The 23,915-nt window shown below is 40.3% G+C and overlaps 1 protein-coding gene across 4 annotated transcripts in view; it reads right to left on the reverse strand.

The window, feature by feature from the left end:
- LOC103154323 (ubiquitin-associated and SH3 domain-containing protein B-like) overlaps nt 1-23,915 on the reverse strand; it is a 54,883-nt gene that overhangs the window by 6,606 nt on the left and 24,362 nt on the right. For 2 of the 4 annotated variants that reach the window (XM_016662627.1, XM_016662629.1), the window contains exons 2-13: nt 9,629-9,682; nt 8,442-8,628; nt 8,156-8,354; nt 7,302-7,471; nt 6,124-6,332; nt 4,845-4,992; nt 4,033-4,159; nt 3,840-3,959; nt 3,672-3,764; nt 3,451-3,595; nt 2,213-2,319; nt 2,013-2,122 (exon numbers count right to left, since the gene is read on the reverse strand). In XM_016662627.1, the coding sequence (XP_016518113.1) occupies nt 2,013-2,122; nt 2,213-2,319; nt 3,451-3,595; nt 3,672-3,764; nt 3,840-3,959; nt 4,033-4,159; nt 4,845-4,992; nt 6,124-6,332; nt 7,302-7,471; nt 8,156-8,354; nt 8,442-8,628; nt 9,629-9,682 (1,669 nt within the window). The remainder of the gene's footprint in view (nt 1-2,012; nt 2,123-2,212; nt 2,320-3,450; nt 3,596-3,671; nt 3,765-3,839; nt 3,960-4,032; nt 4,160-4,844; nt 4,993-6,123; nt 6,333-7,301; nt 7,472-8,155; nt 8,355-8,441; nt 8,629-9,628; nt 9,683-23,915) is intronic. The other 2 variants (XM_016662628.1, XM_007575568.2) reach the window with 2 other exon arrangements.

Here is a 23,915-nt window from a genome sequence, read left to right on the forward strand (position 1 = left end):
GTCTAACTTAAAAAAATAAATTTTACATACGTATTAAAACTTTAGTTGTCCTAACATGAGCCAGATAATCTCTAAAAAAAAAAAAAATCGATCTCCTCCCCGTTCTGCATAATTACTCCGCTCAGTCAGAAACAGCCAATCAGAGCTAGCAGTAATCAGCTAGCCGCCATGCTATCAGGAAGTTTTCATTCAGTAACTCTGGATTGTTTATTGTAATGGAACCTGTTTTTGCCTTTGAATGTTAAGTTTTATACTTGATGTGTTTGGCAATGTTGAGAGGTTTTATTTGGACTTTTTGTATTATTTAGCCTCTTCAGAGCCTTCATATGTTTTCAGTCTGTTAATGATAGTATTACCGATAACAGTACAATTTGCACAATGCCTGTTTTGTTTTTTTTTCTTGGAAAAAGTTACTAAAAACAAGGTTTTGTCTAAATTAAGGTGAATTCATGATTCCTTTTTCCACATAATGTAACCGGTAGGGTTTATGATTTAAAAAATAATAATTATGTGATCGTATCGGTGATCGGCTGTGATCGGCCCTCATGAGTGATCGGAATCCTTTAGGAAAAAACCTGATCGGCACATCTCTAGTTCATACAGTACAAAGCTTGACCTCATGGACTCTGTTCTTCTGTGGACAACAGACTGTAGTTCTGACAGTCAAAAAGGAGTCAATTATGTTTAATAAATCTGTCCCTCTTTCCTTAAATAAAATGTTATATCAAACCCATGTTGTCATATTTAACCTTTTGTACACAGTCTACCCACCATGTGCCAGTAAAATAATGTGTTTAACACCAGTGAAGAAACTTTTAGTGGCATGTTATGATGTAGACCTATCAGACCTAAAAATGTACATAAATCCTTACCTTTCATTCAATATAAAATCAACACAAATCTGCATGTAGATCCACATTCAGATGATGGTTGAATCAACACTGATATAATGTCAGTTATGGTTGAAACCCTAACGTTGATTCAACATACAAGTAACCGACCACTTTCAACATTGATTCAATGTTGTTTCAATCACTCTGTGCTATCTGGGAACACAGCACATCCAGGTTTCCAGCGTTATTTCCACCACAGCTTTTCTAACTGCAACTAAGCGGAGACGCACAGATCAGATTGTGGCCAACTTCAGGTTCCCCTAAATCTCTTTGTCTTTGAAAACTTTCTTATATGAAGATATAGGAACAATATTTAAAATATTTCTCCCAGCATGCCAGTAGGTCACTATCTATATTAGATGAGGCGTTGGCTGTCAACCAGGATTTCATCATTTTAAAACAAAGAAAATGATTATGGAGTAAAATGATCCATCTCTGTGTATTCTGTAGAAAGAGTAGATCCTAAGATTTCAAACATTTCTAAATTATCACGATTTTAGTTGGTAAAAAATAAAATCAGATGTTTTTGCCAACTTCATTTCGTTGAGTATCTGACATGCCAAATATAAGATCTTCAATATATTCTGATGTTGAATATATCAGATATTCAATTTTATCTGGTAATATATTCAACATCAGATTGAATATATTACTAGATAAGCTTTTCCGTCGCAATCCCCTCTTTTGATAGGAAAATATATAATATTTTCATATTAATGCCATCACATTTTCAGCAAAGATGAAAATGTGATGGCATATGGTTAGTTTTTTTCTCTTTTTTTGCCTAATCAGATTAGGGAAAAACTCTGTTTAGGTAAAAAACAGCTGGTTAACTTCTAGTTAACCAGCATGGCTGCTGGTTAACTAGAAGTTTGACTCATTTCTCCTCTGTGGGGTGATATAGGCTTGATCCATCTTCCATCTATTTAAGTTATTTTAACTTATATTTTATAATGATTGAAAAAAGATGTATAATTTAAGAATTTATTGGATTCCACGTTTGTCTCTCATCTTCTTCCCTTTGAAAAGCACTGTGTCATCATACACAGCTGTCCAGAGGAGCTGTAGCAGAGGAGGAAAGTGTGCTGTGGAAGCCAAAATGGCGTGGAGCAGACGGACCTTTCGTACGACTTGGATGAAGTCCTTGGCGTTCTGGGGGCTGCGGCCCTGCAGCTGCCGTGTGCAGGCCTCCAGGGAAGACGCGTGGGCTACGATCAGCACGTTGTTTCCTACTCAGAGCAGAAACCCAAACACGATGCGTCAGCGCAGCACCGACATATGAGCACCAACAACAACGACAGCGGAGGAGTTTGGGCTACCTGTGTTTTTGCAGTCTGACAGGATGTCTTTGGTGACTTGGTAGCTGCGGCTCATGTAGTTCTCGTAGGACTCGGACACAGTCAGCTTGCTGGCCGGGATCAGAGGCCTGTGCAGAGTCAGGCAGAATGACGTCAGGCAACTTTCAGAAGAGACCAGATCGACCCGATGGACATTTTGTGTCTGCTTCAACAACCAACATTTTATGGCGACTTTCTAAATGTTCCTCATCATGTGCTGTGAGAAAACAATGGAGGGCTTCAGCTCCAGTAAACAACAGGCAGCAGGAGGTTTGTTTGAACTGGTGTGTGTTACAAGAGTCAGCTGGTGCAAATGGGAATCAGAACCAGAACAAACAAAAAGAGCAGAACACAAAGCTTTAAAATAACAACTAAACTAAATTACATCAGATAATTGAGCAGCGATATTTCCATAGTTCACAGAAATACTACAAAAAAAAAAAAACACAAGCCTCCCAAAGAGTCCCCACCAAAAAACAGAACAAAATGAAACTATTTTGCCAAAGTTTTCATACATGGGAACAAAATGGTGTGTTTAGCAGAAATAAATGGGAGTGTGTGTCTTTAAAATGAAATGAGGGTTTGAGTTGGTGGAGGGGAACTGGCCATTTCTACCCCTAGTGCTCGACTGTCATGTTTGTTTTGTTGTGTTTACCCAGAATGCCCTGAACTGTAGTCCACTTTCTGCCTCTGGAGACGTTTCCAATCTGCTTGGAGTTCACATATACACTGTACATTAAAACCAGAGTTCACTTCAACAGAACCAATACCTAGGTTTGTAGGTGGACCAAAGTTCACTCTTTTGTTCTGCTTCAGAGTTTGATTCCACATTCACACTTCCCCAAGCCAACCAGAACCCCCCCTGCCCCCCCCAAAAAATCTACTAGAGTTCGATTACAGCCGACTAAACGGGGGGGGGGGAGTTAGCTCGATTCTGTAGAGCACAAACCGACTCCTAAAGTCTGCTACAAAACCTCGAGTGTTGAACCAGGAGTCTGAGTCGAGTCTGAAATCCTATTTTTGAAAAGCAACATCGACTTGACTGGAGCCTCCGCCTCCGTCACCGTGTCTCTGTGGCAGACCAGGACTGGACCCGTCTGTCTATTCACCTCCTCCGTTTGGAACGCATGGTTCCAAACGGCTCCATCCGCTTGGAACCATGCGTTCCATCCGAACAGTTAAATACGAAGTGTTGTCATGGAAACGGACATCTCCCTCACCTGTAAGCTGTGTCTACACTGAAGTTGGCAGCAGCCAGATCAGTGGGGGGGATCCACGCTGGCATGGAGTTCCCCGACACCCACTTTGTCCACTCAAAAAGACCCGGCTCCACCCGCACCTTCAGCTTCCCGTCCTGCTGCAGGCCTGTTCACACAAACACCCGGCGGTCAGGGAGAACAGGAGGGCTGTCGGAACCGACACCCGAACAGAACCGGCTCACCTTTCAAAATGTTCTGTGCAGTCTGAACACATCGCAGTGATGGAGAGCAGTACACAAAGTCTATCATTGTGTTGCTCTCCAACAGGGCCTCGCCTGGGAAGGCAGCACACGGTTACCATGGATATGTTTCAAAAAGCCACATTGCTGACCACTCTTTCACTGACGTACCCACTAATCGGGCCTGAGTGGACCCAAACACAGTGATGGGGGCGTCCATGTCGTAGTCTCTCTGTCCTCCCCACAGGGGCAGGCTGGGAGGCATGTTGAGGTTGGAGCGTACGTATCTACCTGCAGAGCGACAACATGCGTTTAGGCTTCACCTCTGGTGTAAAGTCAGACCTGGCAGAGTTCAAAGTTTCACCTTTGCTGTCCGAGCAGAGAGTGAGCCAGTGTTTCCCAAACACCACGTCCATCCTCTCACCGTGCCGGCACACGAACACCGTCCGTTTGGGCTGCTGAGTGTGGCCGCCACTGAACCGCAGGACCTGCTGCGGTGAAACAGGCCCAGAAATGATGGAGTAAGGTAGAGGCACAGTAGCAGAAACGCTTTGAACTGAGAGTTATACAAAACACACCAGCTGGTCAAAAAACAGACGTCACAAACTGGATTTCACTGCACAAGCAGGTATGAGCCTCCTGTTGGAGAATTAATCCTGGGTGGTTTTCTTTCAACACAACGAGAAGCTTCTCATTTCATGAACCACAGAAAAGACACTAAATCTTTCCAAGTATTTTTGTTCTCATTTCTAGTGCAAATATGGTAGTACACTAACAATAAGACCAAACTATCTTTTCATGAAGATATAGAAGTTTGTTTTGAGTCATCCATCCATCCATCCATCCATCCATCCATCCATCCATCCATCCATCCATCCATCCATCCATCCATCCATCCATTTTCTTACACCCTGTCCCTTAGTGGGGTCAGGAGGTGCTGGTGCCTCTCCAGCTAATGTTCCGGGCGAGAGGCGGAGTCACCTGGACAAGTCGCCAGTCTGTCATTTTGAGTCAATAATTCCTAAATATTGGTAAAAAAAACAAACAAAACAAAAAAACTAAAACAATACTAGTTCCACTGGGAGATTATTTCACTTATGAGAAAACTATCTTGTTATAAGTGAAGTAGTCTCTCTGTGGGATTAGTAGCTTTTTATCAATATCAATAACCACCACTACCTGCATAGGGTGGCAGATCACACTGAGAGCAGGCGTGTCTCCAGGACTGGTGCTGTCGGGACGTCGGCCGTCCAGCAGGCCGTCAAACATTCCTTTCTCTTTACCAGCTTTATCACTGGGTCCACAGCTGAAGAAGGAATGGGAGCTGGGAAGAGAAGGAAGACGGACAGCTGACTGACGCCTGCTGAGAAATCAGTTGCATGATTTTTGAACCAAAAGCCCCCAGGAGGGGTTGACAAATAACAGTTGTGACTGTCCTGGCCATACTCATAAAAATGAATATTTTATAAGAATATATATAATTTGTACTTTGTTCCTCTGCTCTGACAATACATTACAATTCTGCACCTAGAATTTTGATCCAAATATCCAAATGTAATATGGAGCTACATATGATTATGAGATTATCTTCTAAATAACTCAAAAAATATTTGATAGTTTTTCAATGCATAATATATTCTACTTTATCAAAAGCCACATAAAGTGTTGCGGTCAAAACAAGTTCTGACCAAATCTGACCTGTCCACCAGGTCACATCTGCAGGCAACAATAACCACCTGCTGTTGCCAACTTAGCAGTTTTGTTCCTATATTTAGCTCCTGTTTAGACAGAAATAAAGTCGGTATCGGCCAAAATCAGAATCAGCAGGTCAGGTAAGATCAGTATTCAGCCTGAAGACTGCAATCGATGCGCCTCTCGTTTTTGATGTGATGGAGAAGCTGAACACAAAACTAACTAAAAATGTTTATTCTACAACTCAGAATCAAAACCTCTACATCTGGGAGGCAGGCATCGGGCCGAGTCAGGATCCTGAAGTTTTAAGTTTTGTCAGGCCCTGAGTTGCTGCTGTGCACAGGCAATTAAAATTCAATTCAATTCAAAATTCAAAAATACTTTATTGATCCCAAAGGGAAATTAAATGTTGTTGTAACTCATTAACTTAGATTCTTCAAAGAGTTACTGAAGACTGATGACTGTTGGCAGGAAAGACCTTCTCCAGCAGTCAGTACTGCTTTGAATCTGAAGAATTGAAATTTAATTTCAATTTAATTTCAATTCTGCTCCTAAATTGAAACTGAATCAGCTGGCTTACAAGGCGCAGTGTGGACTTTGTTACTTTGGATTTTTCAGGAAAACAAATATGGTATCGGCCATCAAGTTTTTTTTAAATTGGGTAATCAGTGCTCCTGCAAAGAACTGCAGCCGGTGTTCCCTCATGCTTTTTCATCTGTCTGACTGGTTTATGTCGTCCCGGTCAGCAGGAGATGCTCCTCACCCGTGAAACACCCAGGTGTCAGACTCGTCGGCCAGGCTCACGTAGTTCTCAGGCAGAAGTCCAGACAGGCCGGTGGCCAGCGAGGTTCCGTGGACCCAGCCCTCGCTGGTGCTGGTCTGGTCCATGGAAGACGTGAAGATAAAATCCCCAGGAACCAGCTCCAGTTCGTCGTCGTTCTGGGGCATGTAGGGGTACATGACCCTCAGCGTCTGCAGGCACATCCAGAGGCGTGACGGTCACAAAACTAAGACTGTGAGGTGATCAGGATTTGAACATTACGTGTGACATGGAATTAGGGCTGGGCGATAAATCGATTTGAAGATTTAGTTTATGGAAATATGGATTTGTTTTCCACCAATGAACTCCTTTAGTTTTCATAGTTCAGAGCGATGTCTGCACACCCGAGGACTTCCATCCTGTTTTACAGCTTTTATTTATTTGGTCTCTGAATTAAAGTCAAAGCCCAACTAATACAGCAGAAGATTAGGGCCAGGCTAAGATGTTTTACTTTTAATTAGGAGAATAAAGTCACAGCAATAAAAGAATACTGGTGCGCACCAGTAAAGTTGAAATACTACAAGAATAAAGTTTTATTGTGACCAGAATAAAGTCCAAATATTAGGAGAATAAAGTAGTATTTTATGAGAAATCCAACACAAAAATAACAAAAAAATAAAATACTTTGGTATACATTTTACAGATAATACTTAGTGGAAATACTTCATCATTTAAAACATCAGCATTAAATTATTACCTATAATAATTTAATTATTACATGTAATTAAATTCTCAGACATTGAAACAAATGTCCGAGAACTGAGCTGCTCCTGTCAGATCCTGATCTTTTTTTCTCATTACAACTTTTTTTCAATTTTCAGACATTTTTCTTCTGGTAAAATTGCATCTTTATTCTGTTAACATTAAGACTGTATCCTCATAATTAAACAAAAATTCTCTAAGCGTGACCCTGATACAGCTCCCAGAAGGGATGAATGAAATAAAAGCCATTTTTGAAAATATTTTTTGTCATTTTTTTAGAGAATAAACTGAAGAAAACAATTAATTCAAAGCAGGATTTGGTTTAAAAAAAATCTTAGATTTTATCTGCAAGCCATATCGCCCAGTCCTACATGGGAAGCATGTTTTTTTGTTGTTGTTTTTCTCAGAGTGTGAGCTACCTCATGGTTAGCAAAACGAATGTCCCGGGAGAACAGGACAGCCAGCCAATCACAGCCCAGCTTCACCTCGATGCCCTTGGCCAGCTTCTCCAGTGAGGAGAGGTGATCACTGGGGAAGTTGTAGGCCAGCGTCAGGTGGAGCTGCTTCTTGTGAGGCTCCACTTTGACCTCTGGAGGAGACAGGGGATTGGTGGTCATTCTGCTGTGTACTGTCAGCCTCTGGTCCAGACAAATCCCAGCATACATTACAAGTTACCTACCATCAAACCGTGTGTTTACCCACCAGGGGCATCACTAGGTTTTGAGGACGAGGGGGCTCGGTCCCCAGGAGACGGGGAGGGAAAGTATGACATTTCTCAAACAGCAACAGAAACAGAAGTCGTACCCATATTTTACCCAGATCTCCCAAACTATTGTGATATGAAGTAAAGGGTAACTGACAGCTAAAAATTATACTTTGTGATTTAAAAAAAAAAATTCTCAGCATTGCATTGAATTTGTACAAAAACAAAACACAAAAACAAAAAAACATACTAACAAAACACCACCAAATTGTTTCATGAATGCTAATGCTACTTAGCATTAGCATTATGAGCTATGTAGCATTAGCCATGAATGCTAATGTTACCTAGCATTAGCATTCATTGCTAGTGGTGAATTAGCTGCAGCTGAGCAGAGAGGAAGGGGGAGGGTCTGAGGAATGTGTACACAAGCATGACTGGCAACGGTAAGCCCCACCTCCTGGCTCTGACTGGTTGTTTATGTAGTTGAGAATATTTTATGTGGGACATCATCCCCCCTAAAACAGGCGTAGTGACACCACTGTGCGCCACAATCCCTCTGCAGAACCCTACCTGTCTTCCTGACGGCCTCTGTGGCGAAGTCGGCTGCGAATTGCCTGAGGACGTCGGCCACCTGCTCCTCCACAAACAGCCCGATGAAGTTGGACGACGTGTAGAGCTCCAGAGGCAGCGGGCGGGGGAAGCGGCCCCTCCACTGCTGCACGGTGGTCTGCAGGGCCTCACACAGGGCTTCCACTTTGGGGTCGGCACACTGGGAGGAAGAGAGGAGTCAGAAGGCAGGTCCTGTGGTGGGACGGACTGAACACGGCTGAGACGGGGTCCGGTAGTTTCAGCTCACCATGAAGAACTGACAGAGAGTGATGTGTGGGAAAATATTGTGGGCCTTGTTTTTGCCGCAGGTGACCCGGCTCTGCTGCCAGAAGTGTGAGAGCTGGTTCTGGAGCGGCCCGCTGGGTCGCAGGTAGAGAACGAACTCCCTGGGCAGCGGGTCGTCCAGGAACGGGTCGTCCACGTGGGAGAACAGCCTGGTGGGGACAGATTTCTGCTCTAATGTATGTTGGCAAACTAGTGCATGAATGTGAAAAAATGGAATATGATATGTAGTTGTCAACAGTTTTTCCTAACAAAGATATGATGAGATTATAATAAACATTACTACCTTACAGAATTCTTCAGTTTTAACAGCACAGTTTGAGAAATCATCTGTGACACATCACGTTTTAAGCAAAACCTGCCTGGCAACAGTTCACTGAGTATTGCTGAGTTTCATCATGTCAAGATCAAGAGAAATTGAAGCTGAATTGTATCAAATCAGAAATGGGTTACAAAGCCCTGTAAAGCTTTGGGGCTCCAGAGAGAACATGGGACCAGTGAACTTGCTCTAATCCAAACAGCTCAGCTGTGTGTTTAGGGTGGAGGGCGTACCCCCCACCCCAGTTTCAAGTCTTTTTGAGCCTCCAGCAGGTTTAGTCTGAGCACCATCCAGCCCCCACGTCCTCCCAGTTTCCCCATTCATGCTAAAGAAAAGCATCTCCACAGCATGATGCTGCCAAGTCTAAGTTTCACTGTGGGGGAATGTTTGGTCTCATCCGACCAGAGCGTCTTCATCCACACGTTTTCTACTTTCACTCTTCTGCAAGCCTGACATGTTTTGTTGACATCATAGAGTTAAAATCACAACTGAGTCATTTATGCAGCATCTTTTCTCTCATAAAAATTCACCTGTAGAACTAATGCAGCTTTGTAGATTAGCTTGTCATTAATAACTGAGAGATGTATTTTCCCTCTTAGTTCATTCAGTTTAAGCTGATGGTAAATGTTGGAATGAATCGATATCTTCAATTTTTTATTTCAACATTCATTATTGAAATATTCAGATGTAATACAGCACAAAACAACACCAGAGGGCGCCACAACACACAGCTTTCCCACACCTTGACTTGTGATGAGTATGTGTTTTGTGCTGTGTGCACATTTAGTGGTTTAGTTAAGGATGGATAAATGTAAACACGTGTTTAAACTCACCAGTCACATGCTGCCTGTACACTCCGACCTCCAGTTGACACCAGAGACTTCAGGCTGGAAGGGAAGACAGCAGAGATCACGGATAAACAGCGTGACCACAACAGGTTTCAGAGGCAGGCGGTGGGAAGCAGAGAGGGAGATCAGCTGCGAAACGTCTCAGTGCTGCTGAGCTTCTGGGAACAGATGGAGAATTAAAAAGAGAAGCGCTGAGGACTGGCGTCTGGGAGGAAAGTGTGACCTTGGAAACAGATCCAAGAAAGAGAAACAAGCTGGGGAGGGTTCAAAGCCGTTCACTGAGCGGGATGCTGTGGGAGTCGGGTACAAATGGCGTGAGGGGAAAAAGGCAGGCTGGTGAATTATTCAGCCTTTCCTGCCTGCCTGGTTGAGGTGAAACAAATGGAAATCCAGCTACTGTTTGACTCAGAATATTCAACAATGTCTGCTGTAACGCCTCGTTTCAAACATCTGCATTCACATTTTAAGCTCACTTCGGAACCACCACTTTCAGTTTTTTGGGATTGTGTGTGGTGCCCAGGGGTCTGCCACCTTCACAGCCCAAAGAGACGGTTTTACTCATTAGTCCAGCTGAACAATACAGATTTATTGGTGCCGATTTCCTTAATATTGGAAGATGAGTGATTGTCAGATTCTTACATGTGAAGCCGATCTTATCCACCAATCTGATCTTCCTCAGCAAAGGTCTAAAAATCAACCACTGTCCTCTTGTGCTCTCCTGTGAGAGAAGTTTGACGGACAGACTGGCCCACCAGGTCATGTCTGCACATGACTGTCAACAGTAGCTGGTAGCAGTAACCTCACTCAGCCAACTCAGCAGCTTTCTTGCTATATTTAGTGACATTTCATACAAAAATTGTTGATATCAAAATTGGAATCGGAAGGTCAGGCTTTTTAAAGATCAGTAATCAGTGGTTGGCCAGAAAACTGCAATAGATGCAGCCTAATGCATATTTATATATTTACCATTATTTCTCCTGTCTGTTCCAATATGATTAAATTCACTCGGTTTACTGTCTGAAGATGCCAGTTTTAACACTGGTTTATTTTTAAGGACTGTATTTAATCCCCCCAGAAAACATCACTGTTAACCCTGCTGTTGCTGGCTATGTATTTTATAGCTACTATATTACTAATGTAATCTAGCTCTAATATAGCAAATGGATGAGGGTTGAAAGCTATTTCAGGTATTCATAAATTTTAGATCACATGTAAGATCAGAGCTGAAATTCTAGTTTGTAAATTTGACTAAATCTTAAATTCTTCTCAAGCATTAACACTAGGTTGTTTTAAAGCATATGTATCAAGCCTACCCTGCTAATAATAAAGTATAAAACCCAGATGTTTGTGTTAGTAGGTCCATTGACTGTCATCATCACACATGCTAACTTTAGAAGATTCCTTTAAGTTTGTTTCTAAATATTTTTTCCAACTAGATATGGAAAATAATACTAAAATCCAACTCTGTCTTCTTCTCACGGTAAAACTTTGATGTTTTTCTCGTCTTGAAGCAAGAAACGCAGCTGACTGACAGAGAGCAGGAGGGCAGAGCTGCTCTACGTTTTGTTATGCCTGAGAAAACCTCCCACTGTCTGTGACGGACACTTCTGGTGGTCTTAAAGTCATTTCTGCTCCCGTTGTGCTTGATTTAAATGTGATGACTGCTCCAGTGGTAAACCCACTCTGACACTGCTGACTCCACACCGTTACTGAACGTGTTTTATTTTATTCTTTATTGATGTGGACCCCAAAATGCACATTTAGGCTCAACATCGCTCCAGCGCTGCACCTAAAAAATATTTCAGTAATTAATTATTCTGTCGCTTACTCACAGTCAATTAATTGTATAAAAAAATTCCACATTCTACTGATTTTTCCTTTAACTACTTAAACCTATTTTTTTACTATTTTAAAAATGCATAAAAACCGCCATCTTGGTAGACAAGCACAGTGCAACGTAAAGATGCACTGTGGATATTCTCTTGAACAATGTGCAAGAGAAAGATTTATCAACAAAATCGCTGCTGTCAGGATCGACACAGAGAATGTGGCTTGTTTATTGTTGCCATAGCAACTCCATTGCCACCATCATGACAATTGGTTACAGACACCTACCAAGATGGCTGTCAGCTGCATAGTTCCCAGAAGTGTGACTTCACATAAGAACTATGTATTAATAACTGGACAGCAAAAGGTTCTTTATAGATTTTCTTTTTACAGAATCTAAACCAGGTGAAGCTAAAATCGCCACACGAGGAGTTTGGGTTGAACACACAAAAAATTATTTTTGTCTGTAAAAGCCATTTTCAAGCCTTAAGGTGGCAGTTACTCAATGACTAAATTAGTTCACAATTATTTCAATAATCGATTCATCACGATTGATCTGAATAATTGTGTCAGCCCTACTTCCTATGCATTACCGTGTCATACAAACATTTGCATGAGGTCCACTGAATCAGTGGTTTCATCAGTTTTTCTTCCACTCAGTGATACATCTCCGAATGTCTTTGATTTAATTTCCAGTTAAACCTGCCCACATTAAGATAAAAACTATTAAGAAAGGAGATCACCGTTTCCACTGCCCCTGTGTGTACTGAAAGGCCGGCACGCATCGCTGAGTAAGAGAGCGTTTATGTCACGGGAGGAATTGAGAAAGCCAGAGTGTGGGCAGAAGAATCTGGATCACGAGTCAGAGGAAGTGTCGGTTCCTCGTAAGACCCTGAGAGTAGCAGAGGGCGAGGCGTAGCGCCGACTGATAGGAAGGATGAACAAACACAAAGAACATGCTCAGTTTCTGCTGTCTGTCAATATTTCATGTTTCACGTCCCGTCCCTCCCCCACCGCCGTGGAACTGGTGATGCATCACCAGACGTATAAAACAGGCGTGAATGAAGTGGAGCTGACCGAGGAGTGGTTTACTCATCCGCCTCAGGTCTGGCTGATGAGGATGAGGAGGAGCAGCAGAACTGATTCATCAGCATCTCATTAAGCCAAGCTGGGGGGACGAGGCCGACATGGCAGGGCGGCGTCGGCCTCAGGGGGGCAGCGGTGCGGGGAGCGGAGGTGTGTGCTGCTGATCAATGGCGCCGCTGGTTAAAGGTTTCTTGCTTCACGTCTTTGAGAATAGATGGAAACATTCTCTGATGAAAACCCAAAGACGTTAAACTCCTTTGGACTTCACACATTTAATTAGTGACTTCTTGAAAGTATTAAAAATAAATAAATAAATAAATAAATAAATAATAATAATATGCTGTGACTCCCTTGTTTGTCAGCTGTTATAAAAATACAAGTTGTAAAATTAGACTTTCAGTAAATTTTCTCATAAAATTTGCTGAAATTTTAAGTTCAGTAAACTTAAAATGACTGATTTTAGACATGTTTGTTGTAAAAATGTCTGAATAATGTCTAAATATAGGGCTGAACTGATTAATCGCATTAATCATAATGACATGATTACTGAAACAATTGTAGACTAATTTACTCATCAATTAATCGTTAACTGGAGTATACAGACTCAAAAAGAGAGGTCAGTTATTGAAAAAAAAAATCCTCATGTTCAGAGCATTAATTAAGCCAAAACAACAAAAAATATAAACGTTTTTAATTTATGATGAATCTGTTCTACCTAGATTTCATCAACTTCACCCAGCTCAAATTCTGTAAAGAAAATCTATTAGAAAACCTTTTGACATCAAATTAATAATTGATTAATCAAAACAATTAACCAACAGATCAGTACACCTTGTTGGTGTGAAGTCAAGCAGAAAGAACTGAACTTTTCACTTGTCAATGTTAGAAGTATTTTTAGCTGCAGATTTATCCTACAGAGGCGACTGTTAGTGTTAATTCAGTATTTAGAGGCGTGGCCAACACAGACTGAACGGCTTCGTTCGCTTCCTCTGCTGCCGTTGCTAAAACTACAGGCAGACTACAGCTCTACAACAGAGCAAAAAATCGATGTTATCACAACATCTCCTCGTGTTCACTGATTGGTCCCGTAGAAATTCCATTGAAGAAATCAAGTTCAGTGGGAGAAATCCGAGACATGGAACTGAATGGAGCTGAGAATCAAGCAGAATTGAGTAGGAAAGCAGGCTACCATGGTGGGTTGTTTCTATCCTGGCGCTACAGCCATCAGAAGAAAAGGAATATTTCTGACGTAATCTCTGCATGTAAAAAACGTGAGTTAGAACTTTCCTGTTTCCTACTGATTCAACTCAAACTTCTGCTCTGGTTGTCTATTAAGGTCAGAAGACAAAGAAGTTCATTTTTACCATTTCTTTATAACACTGCTCCTACAGTGGACGTTTGAAATAATTCTACCTCACACACCAGAGAAAGGAAACAGAAGTCGTTTGTTGCAGCTTCATATGCGTGACCTCAGCAAACAGCCGTTCTGACCACAGCCTGCGAGCTCACAGCAGCAGCAGCAGCAGCAGCAGCAGCAGCAGCAGCAGCAGCAGCAGCAGCAGCTCTGCCGTCGTGACGCAGCTGATGTCCCAGAGGGGAAGGTCGCTTCAGGCATCTTTAACCACTTTGACAAGACAGTCAATCACACAGTCAGCACAGGAACAGAAAGATTTACGCCTTGCTACCTGTCACCTGAGTCAATAAAGACATAATATTTGACCAAAGGCTCTGAAATAGAACTGAAAAGCAGAAGTGGATCCAGTGACGCGCTGGTCATTTAGTCAGGCAACATCTGAGGCCGACAGATTCTCACTTCTTCAAGAGAATTGGATGAAACCTGTTTTTATGTGCATCATGACGTAAAGTTATGCACACCGCAGTATGCAGAAGAATACTAGTTGGATATAAATATAGATTTAGATGCTCTATGTTGTAAATCACGTTGAACTGCCTTGTTGCTGAAATGTGCTATACAAATAAACTTGACTAATTGAAAATTGATTGATAGAACATGTTCCAAATTTAACATGCATTTTATGAGAAGAATACAGAAATATCTGGAAACTTTATAAGTCGTTTTCTTGTGTAGACTCACAGCTACAAGCAGTTCTCTTCTTTTAAACGGGCTGCAGGGTCATGCTAACCACTGCCCTGCATCGGCTCTTCCTTTAACCATTTACTCTGCTAAACATTCACAGAACAACTGACTCAAATTTAAATTCAGTTTATTCATATAGCATCAGTTCACAAGATGTGCATCAGTGAATAAAGGCGCTTTGCAAATAAATAAATAAAATTTAAAGTCTGTTTTAAATGGTGGTTTGGGTTGTTTTTTTCTAAATGTGGGGTTCTGTTGAGATATTATGAGTGGTTAATATATTACCTGTGGTCAATTACTTTTTGACAAAAACGTGCAGGGCTAAAAACCCTGAGATATGACATGTTCATTTCAAAACTCTGTTAGTTCATCCAAAAAACACAAACTCTCTTTTAGTGAATATTAGGTAGGTCTGTCACGATAACAAATGTTTCTGTTATCACAGTAATTATTGCGATAAATGATAATATTGTTGTTTTGATACCATTTTCAAGTAATATATTGATTGTGGCACAATAATGCAAGTCTGCCCAATAAACTTTCATTTTGTGAAGAACACTCAATGCTGGAGCTGGAAGATATTTTAAACCTCCAACATGAAACACAACAACCAAAAACTATAAATAAAACCGAAATAAAAACTACTTACAGCCAAAACTATAAATATAATGGATTATGAAGTTTGGAAGTTATTGAACTCATTTTATTTTGTCATATGATTAATTGATTATTGCAACAGGCTTAATATTAGCCTGTTATCTCCAATATGGAACATGTATTGCATTTCAAAAATTTTAAGATTTTTATTTGTAAAAAGTTTGGGAAACAATGCACCCTTTTCCTTCCATTTTAAAATTCTTTACTACTTTGTGTTGGACTATATCACAGGAATCTGTTATATATTTCAGATTTCTGTTATATATTTAACAGAAATAAATATATATGTGCTGTAAATATAACAGTACAGATTTCTGTGATGTAGTACAGAAATCTGTTTAGTTTAGTGTTTAGTTTCATTTACTGTCCACAAACTTATAATCTGGTGCACTGATTAGAATTTCATTAAACAGATAAAGTGTAGACCTGGAGTTATGCAGACAAAGATATAAAATATATATATCTTTTATGCTGTGTGTCTACCATAAAACATAACAATCAGTTATTAAATGAAGAGAATTGTCAACTCAAATCATTTACATGCGTACCAGAATGATCTGGAACATTTAGTGACATTTAAAGGTTAGAGCAGTCAGATGACTCAGTTCAGCTCTTATGTTTGATCAATCACACAAGTTGATTAAAAAACAACTTTTTCTACAGGATGGTGTGCTGTGGTGGAGCAGGGGTTAAAGCACAACCCACATATGGAGGCCTTAGTCCTCAACATGGCCGTCGCAGGTTCGATTCCAGCCTGGTGACCTTTGCTGCATGTCTTCCCCTTTTCTCATTACACACTTCCTGTCTATTCACTATCAAGTAAAGGCCACTAGAGCCAATAAAACCTTAAAAAAATCTTTTTCTACATGATGATGAGGATGATCAGGCGAAGATTAAAAAAACACAAAAAGAACTGAATGAACAAAATGAAAAAAACAAACAAACAATCATCACTGTAGGTAAACAAAACCATAAGGAGACAAGATGTCCTGTGAAAACCCCCTCCCACCTGCAGGTCAAAGACATTCTGCTGAAGTTTCCTCATACTTGTTATTTCTGTGATACTGCCGACTGTGACCCTAAGCCTCAACGTGCTTCTTGAAATACACAAACACTTTGATGCAAGAAAAACAGAAAAAATTCACCACATTTATTTCTGGAAGGGGGTACTGTGTTTGTGTTTCCAGGAAAAGAAAATGTGTACAACCGTCCAGTGAATTATAAACGCTCCTTTGCGTGAGATTGGCCTCAGGTTCGAATGTGTCAGGAACATGTAAATAACTCCAGGTCTTCTGCGCAGCGCGTGGATGAGTCAAAGCGCAAAGAGGGGAGCTGGAGAGCGGAAAACATTTGGTTCTACATCAGGACGCCGGCTACATGGATAAAGTCTGGCAGCTGTAGGAGCGTCAGTTAGTCAGACATGAGAAAGCGACTTGAGTCGCATGAAAACAGGACATTCTGTGGACAAATCATCCAGAAAGTAAATGCTGCATGAAACCTGAACGTCTTTCATAGAATAGCTTTTTATCTAATAGAGCTACATCTATTTATCAGTAAACCAGTAAAAACATTAGACCTATATACGGGCTGAGCATGGATATATGGAACTTTGGTTTTTATACAAAAAGAGGCACTGTCAGGACGTCTGCAGTGTTTGTGTGTTACACACGTCTCTTTAATCCCTTATCTGACTTTTCTCTGAAATATAACAGGTTTTTCATGGGCAGAGATTTAGTCACTTATGTTTGTTCAATTACAATATAGATTACAATAATAAAGCATTAAGTTTGGCATGCTAAGAGAAAACAACATTAAATTAGTCTTTGTCAAAAACATTTTAGTCTGGATTTTAAACTTTTTTTTCTATTCTTCCAGCAGTGGAAAGACCTGTGTTGAAATTAGTGCTGGGTGGTATGACAAAAAAATGTAACGTATTTTTATTTGAAAGATTTTGGGGGTTTCATTGTTTATTTATTATTTTATTTTATTCAATGCCTGGGCATTACATGATGCTTGTAGCTTATTTTACTGTCAGGAGTACAAGGCTTTAAACAAAGCATCACAAATGACTCGAGTCAGTATGAAATTGAAAAAAGAGTTGCAGGATGTGAGCTATTTTTATTGTGCAAAGTGCAACACATGAAAAATAGAAATAGAAATAAACAGATACAGAATTTTACACGTCTTCCCTTTCAAAACAAAGTATTTTCAGATGGTTCTATAAACACAAGAAATGAAGCTAAAATACTTGAGAAGTGGGTGACTGCTTCTGGCTCCGTTTCCAGTTTACTTCAGTGTTGGTGTCATGTTGGGTTAGCAGTTTGGCTCAAGCATTTTCACACTAATATGATGTAAAGCATTTAGTGCTCTGAACCCAGACGGACGGATGGAGGGAAGCTCCTGCAGCAGGGCCAGCACCACCAGACATGAGGTTTGTTAAAAAGACAAAAAAGAGGAAAAGAAAGAGAAAAATCTTGAAGTAAAAAACAAAAACAGGAAAAGAAGAAACAAGGAAAAAGAAATAAAAATGAGAAATTTTAAAAAGCTCAGTAAACTTTGACATCCACGCCTGTGAACTGTTAAAGAAACAGTCACCATAAAATGGTAAAGGCACTGAAGATAAAAATATATATATATATATAAAATTATATCTTTTCACCATATCGTCCATTTTACTGAAACAAATGTTCAAATATATATAGCAGTCATAAGAAGATGCAACACACAGATGCATGAAAATGCCTTTAACGATGAATCCAGTCTGATAAAAGAGCCTCATTACTAAATCATGAGGTCGGCCAAAGCTTTGAGCTCAAAACGAACACGAACTAGTTCATCCTGGTGCTGCCAGGTTGCCTCAGCCAAGGGGTGAACATCTGATGCAAGTGAGGTGAACTCAGGACTAGTTCAGGACTTAAGGAACAGGTCACTGGTGGCATGTCCTCCGGCTCTTTGGGGTTGAGGAGATTCTTGGACCGAGCCAGCTTCGGTGCATTCCACAAATATTTAATCCATTTGAGGTCTGTGGAAGTTTGGAGGCTGAGTCTATGCCTGACTGTGTGTGTGTGTGTGTGTGTGTGTGTGTGTGTGTGGAGGCAGAGGTGGGGTTAGGGGGTATACTAGGCAGAGTGATTCATGCCAGAGCAGTATGCAGCGTTTCACAGCAGAAGACTGAAATGAGATGATGACAGATTTTCCCTTCAGCTGTCCGTGTTTCTCATACGACCGTTATCACAGTGTAAACCATGAACTCGTTCAAAGTGCACTATGACTACTTCAGGGTTTTGAAGTCAAAGTCAGTGGAGTACCTTTCAAAAGACAGCCTATTTTTTTTTTTGTTGTTGTTTATTTTTTACTAATTGTAGTTCTGCACAAGAAAAATGTTCATCCACATGAACCCAAATACGTCCGTGAGAGTAAACATGCCAAACCCATAGGGGGCAGTAGTGTAGCACAATGCTTCAAAACAACCACAAATTAAACATGGTGCCAAGAGGTTCATTTGTGTGGACAGATATATAGGTAGACCTACTTTTAAATACCGTATTATAATATAAAGTTATCGAAATCGTGTCAAAGCAAGTATGTGTGGGGCCCTAAATCTGCATTTCCCATGTGCGCACACAAACACCAATGTGGCATTTTCTCAAATCCCCACTTTGGTCTGAGTTTTTAAAAGTAATCATTTTTATTAAACCGTGTTTTGTGTGGTTGAAAGACCAAAATGCATAAAAATGTATCCTCAGATATCTGGCAACGTGTGGACAAGACCTAAAAAGATCAGAAATAGATTCCTCTGACTAAAGCAATAGAAAATATTATCTAAGAATGATTTCATGCAAAAAATGCAATGATCATGTTTTGTGTAGCCAATAGACCTATTATGACTTATGTAAGGAAACATAATAGGTCACCTATAAAGGTGGTGTGCTTTCTTTATACCAGGACTTTCCTCAGTTTCAGAGAGATACAAAAGAATGAGACTTGCATGAAGTGTACATTTTCTGAGACAACATCCACTTCCCTTTTCTCGAGCTGCCTGACAGGGTTTCCACAGCTGTGGTTTGCAGTTTCACAAGGCGAGCCCTGAGATGAGTCACGCATGTCAATTATAAGTTTAGTGAAGGCTCAAGGAGGTTCCCGTGTAAACACACTGCGCAGCTTTACAGGGACCAAGCAGACCTCACTCAGTTTGAAGCAAAGACAAAATCAAACCTGGAGAGAAAGTAGAAAGTAGTTGTTAGGAAGCCAGGCCTGATGTTTGATCAAAGCAGGCCAGCCATCAGCTCAGCCTGCTGGGAACGAGGAAGTGCCTCGACGTAGCCATGATAGTGCAACTCGGTGCTCTCACTCAGCCTTTGACACTTTTCATCTCAGCTCTGTAGAGCAGAAGTTTGTGGCCTGAGGAGCTCCAGCCACACCAAGGTGGCAAGCTGAAGCCACAAAACCAGACAGACATTTCTGTCGCAGTTGCATGCCAAGTCGCGAACATGAAGGAACCCGAGGGAGATGTTTTAGACGCCAGCTTCCACCTGCTGATGCATAATGTTACATGAAGAAATCCATAGGAATTATTAAAAGAGTGTTTATGCCCAGCTTCTGAACTCCAGCTATGCATGGCGCACATGTAGATGAGTCCCCAGAAAACACCTTTTTTATTTTACAATAAAATCTACTAAGGGTTCCCAGGGTTTCCCCCAGAAAACTTGCTAAGCTTGGTGGTCAGGGTGCCGAGGCGGTCCACCGTGTTTTTGTATTAAAAGATGTTAAGTTGACAGGAAATGTAAAAATATTACTGGGTAATTATATGTTACAGTAAAACATCGCCAGTGAAACACTACTTAAACCTACGACTAGTCTTAAAAACAATCAAAATATACAATTAAAATTAATATCAATTATTTGCACTTTTGTTTAATGCAAATTAAGTCAGCAGCTCCATCAGGTCCCCCAGGACTTCAGGGGCCCCATAAATGCTAATATTTTAACAAAGACCACAGATACATGAAAGTAACATTTGTTTATTGAAATGACCAATACTGCTAAATTTGATTCAGTTTCAGCATACATAAATTATAAGATTTTAAATTGTTTAACATTTAAATGTAAGATTTTAAGGAGCTGGCAAGTTTACTTTGTAAAAGTTCAAAGAACAATAATCATAGTTAGATTGTTTTGTTACCTTAGCTACAATCTGATACTGTGAGTTTAGTCTTTGAGTTTGAGCTGTTTGTTCACAAATACAAATGAGTAAAATGCAATTATAACTTATATAATCACATTTATATAAGTTATCAATGCATTATAAATGAAGAGTAGTTTTCCAATTAAACTACTCCCTTCTCCCATATTTCACTAAATCTAACACAGAAGCTGTTAGAGGTGCTGATGTTTTTAGCAACAAAAGGGGCCCCTAAGTCAGATTCTGCTCCAGCCCTCATACACCCTTGGACCGGCCCTGCATGATGAGGTAATCTGCTGCACTACGCAGAGATGCGCTACAAACAGGAGATTTAATTCAATGCTGCTAATGTGGCTTTAGCAGCTCTTTCATTTCGTGTCTGTTGAGTTTTTAATAAGAATCACAGAAACTATTCTGGTTGGTCGAGTTTCTCGGATCTCCGCACCGCCACGCGCATTAACTCTGTCTGACTAAGTGGACAAAGCATTTGATACGGTTTGATGCATCGTGTAACCGGAAAAATAATACTAAAAATAAAAATAAAATAATATAAAATCAGCGTGGTGCCTTAGACAGGAGAGCGCGAAAGCGAGTGAAAGTTGTGTTCGCATCCACCTGAGAAATGTAGCGTGTGCTCCTTCACCTTCACGTACTTTCCTCGGTGGGGGGTCGTCGATTTATATGTCCGCATCCACCTGAATAATATGTAGTTGCGACCCTGAGCTCAGCCTGTGTCCAGTTTGAGTGACAGGAGGCGCCAGCGGTGTGATTGGTCCGGTTTAAATGCATTATCTTCTATAAATATATCTTTTAGGAATAAGTCTGCTCTGCCAGTGAAGCGCTCAGAACAACAGAGACTGTTGCAATCCAGCTTTAAAAAACCCAACAAAAAACAATTTATTTTGTTAATTTTGATATATAAACCATTTTCATAACAATTTAAGGTAACATGTTTACTTGGTTGTGTTAGAAAAAGGTGGTATGTTCCTTTATAATACATAACCCCACCACTTTAACTATTTCTGAAATTATGTGTTGACTCTAAATGTTGTCCCAAAGAAAAACGGCGCCTCAATATTACTGTTTTGCTTCATAAATATTTAAATTCTCATAATTTTTCAAACATGAAGTCTGACTGAAATTGTTCCACCTTCCATAGATGGTATATATTTTACGATGTACTGTCTGTGACTCTCCAACACGTGTTGCTTCAACTCTAATATTAAAACTGAGGATATTCTTGCTTTAGAGATTCAAGGAGAAATGTGTTGGTGACCAGAACTGGCTGATTTTTAGCTGGGTTTGAAACCGTAATCAGCTAAGGCTGAAACAATTAATTGTGATTAATCAATTATTGAAATTATTGCCAACTGGCAAAGTAATTGATTAATCTGTAATTTTACAATACAGACTCTAAAAAATACAATTGACTGACAGAACCGCTGCCTCAGCAGATATTAAGGCAAAGCTGCTTAAGTTGAGTTCTGTCAACAACAACAAAAAATCTCCCTTTTAGAAAATTTTGCTACACAATTATTAATTGGTTAATCCAAAAAATAATCATCAGCTCAGTCTTACTGATGCTATGTCAACCAAAAAGGTTCGAGCTTTTCACACGTTGATGTTAGAAGTATTTTTTAGCTGCAGATGCCTCCTTTGTTACAAATGATCCAGTGTTCAGTAAAGCAATGCTATTATCACATTTCAGGAAATCAACTTTTTATTTTTTGATTCAAGAAATAAACTAAATTATTGTTTTTTGCATTTTTTACTCTCAATATTGCATAAAATAAATGTAAGCAGTTAAATGAAGAATGAGCAGAACGCCGCAATTTTTTAAACGATTAATTGATTAATCGTCAGAATAATCAAGCTGCGGCTTCATGTGTTACACAGCTAGTCTGGCTGAGTGAAGTTGTCCCTCTCCAGTGGTCGCCCCTCCCTGTGTTCCCATGGCACCCTGATCTGTCCACAGCTGTTTCACCGTCCGGAGGAGAGCCGTCCGTCTCTCCATGTTCGGCGCTCACAGAACCGCGTGGGCTGACTAAACTGAAGGAATAAAAAGCGCTGTGTGAGAAGATGTCCCTTGATCAAAATGTTCCTTCTCAGCAATGAGTAAACTGGAAAATGAAAAGATTTTAAGCAGAACTGCTCTGCATAATTTTTTTTCATTAAAAGGAAAAAGTGCATGTAAAGTTTTCGCAGGTCCAACACGTTCTCTGTTCGTCCTGCAGCGTCTGCTTCAGCTCGATCAGCCTTTTAATATTGTTGCCTTTTTTTTCTTTTTATCTCAAAATGGATTTACTGTGAGAAAGCCACACGCTGATTGTCGCCCACAGATGTGAAAGTAAGTTTTCCAACCATAGAGATCCTCTGAGCCTGACAGAGACAGGAAGAGAAAGAGACGCGGCAGCGCGCCCACGCAGCCCTGCTCAGGCCTGTGCATCATACGACGCTGCATGTTCAAATTCAGCGCCAAGCATGTTGTAACACAGCTTTATGTACATTAAGCTACATGTACATAATTATACAGCATTTATAAAAGGATGTAAAACAGAAACCAAAGGAAGTGGGAACCAAGATTAATGTCTTCAGCGAGTTTCATGCAAATTCAAAAACAAAAAAAACGACCTTTCACTGGGCTTTATCTATGTGAAATATTTATCTAGAGATCAAACGCTTGACATGTTTCCAACAACACAAAACTACACAGAAAGCATCTTTGTTTTGAGGCTGTAGTCATCAAATATAACAAGGCCTCCAACGTTTGAACAATAACTTCCATTGTATATTACATCATGATGATGTACTTTTGTTCAAACCTTTTTGTGTTTCCTCCTGAGTTTATTTTTCTTTTATGATGATAGTAGTGGTGGGAAATTTTTTAATTGATTTGAAATTTTCTACGATTACCTCATCATTTAATCTCAACGCATTTTAATCAAAAACCTTATACTGACCAAAGAAGCAACATTTTCAATTCAAAAAGGCTTTTTGCACCTAAATTGTTGAATAAATACACATATGAGCTCAACAACAAAGATATTTATTGTTTTTAAATCTGTTATTTGGGTCATAAAAAGTGCTATTTATCCTTTCAGCTTCCCAGTGTTTCAGGAACTCCTGATCATTCATGGAACCTCTTTAGAAATGTAGACTGTGGCCATGTTTAGCACTGAGATGCTACTTTAGGTTTGAATAGCTTCACTGATAGACTAACTTCTTTTAGCACAACAATAATCTTTTCCAGCGTCCCATCAGCTGCTTTTTGAGGTAAAACTGAACCCCTCTGTGGGCCGAGAGAAGCGGTTTTATTGCTACGTTGTTAGCTGGTGTTAGCTTGTGCGTCAAATTTCTGGGCGGACCGAAAACACAATACAGTGGTTCCAGGTTGGGACTTTTGCATTAAATAAAAAAATGAA

This window comes from Poecilia formosa, unplaced genomic scaffold (assembly GCF_000485575.1).
Source record: "Poecilia formosa unplaced genomic scaffold, Poecilia_formosa-5.1.2 Scaffold381, whole genome shotgun sequence".
Lineage (NCBI taxonomy): Eukaryota > Metazoa > Chordata > Actinopteri > Cyprinodontiformes > Poeciliidae > Poecilia > Poecilia formosa.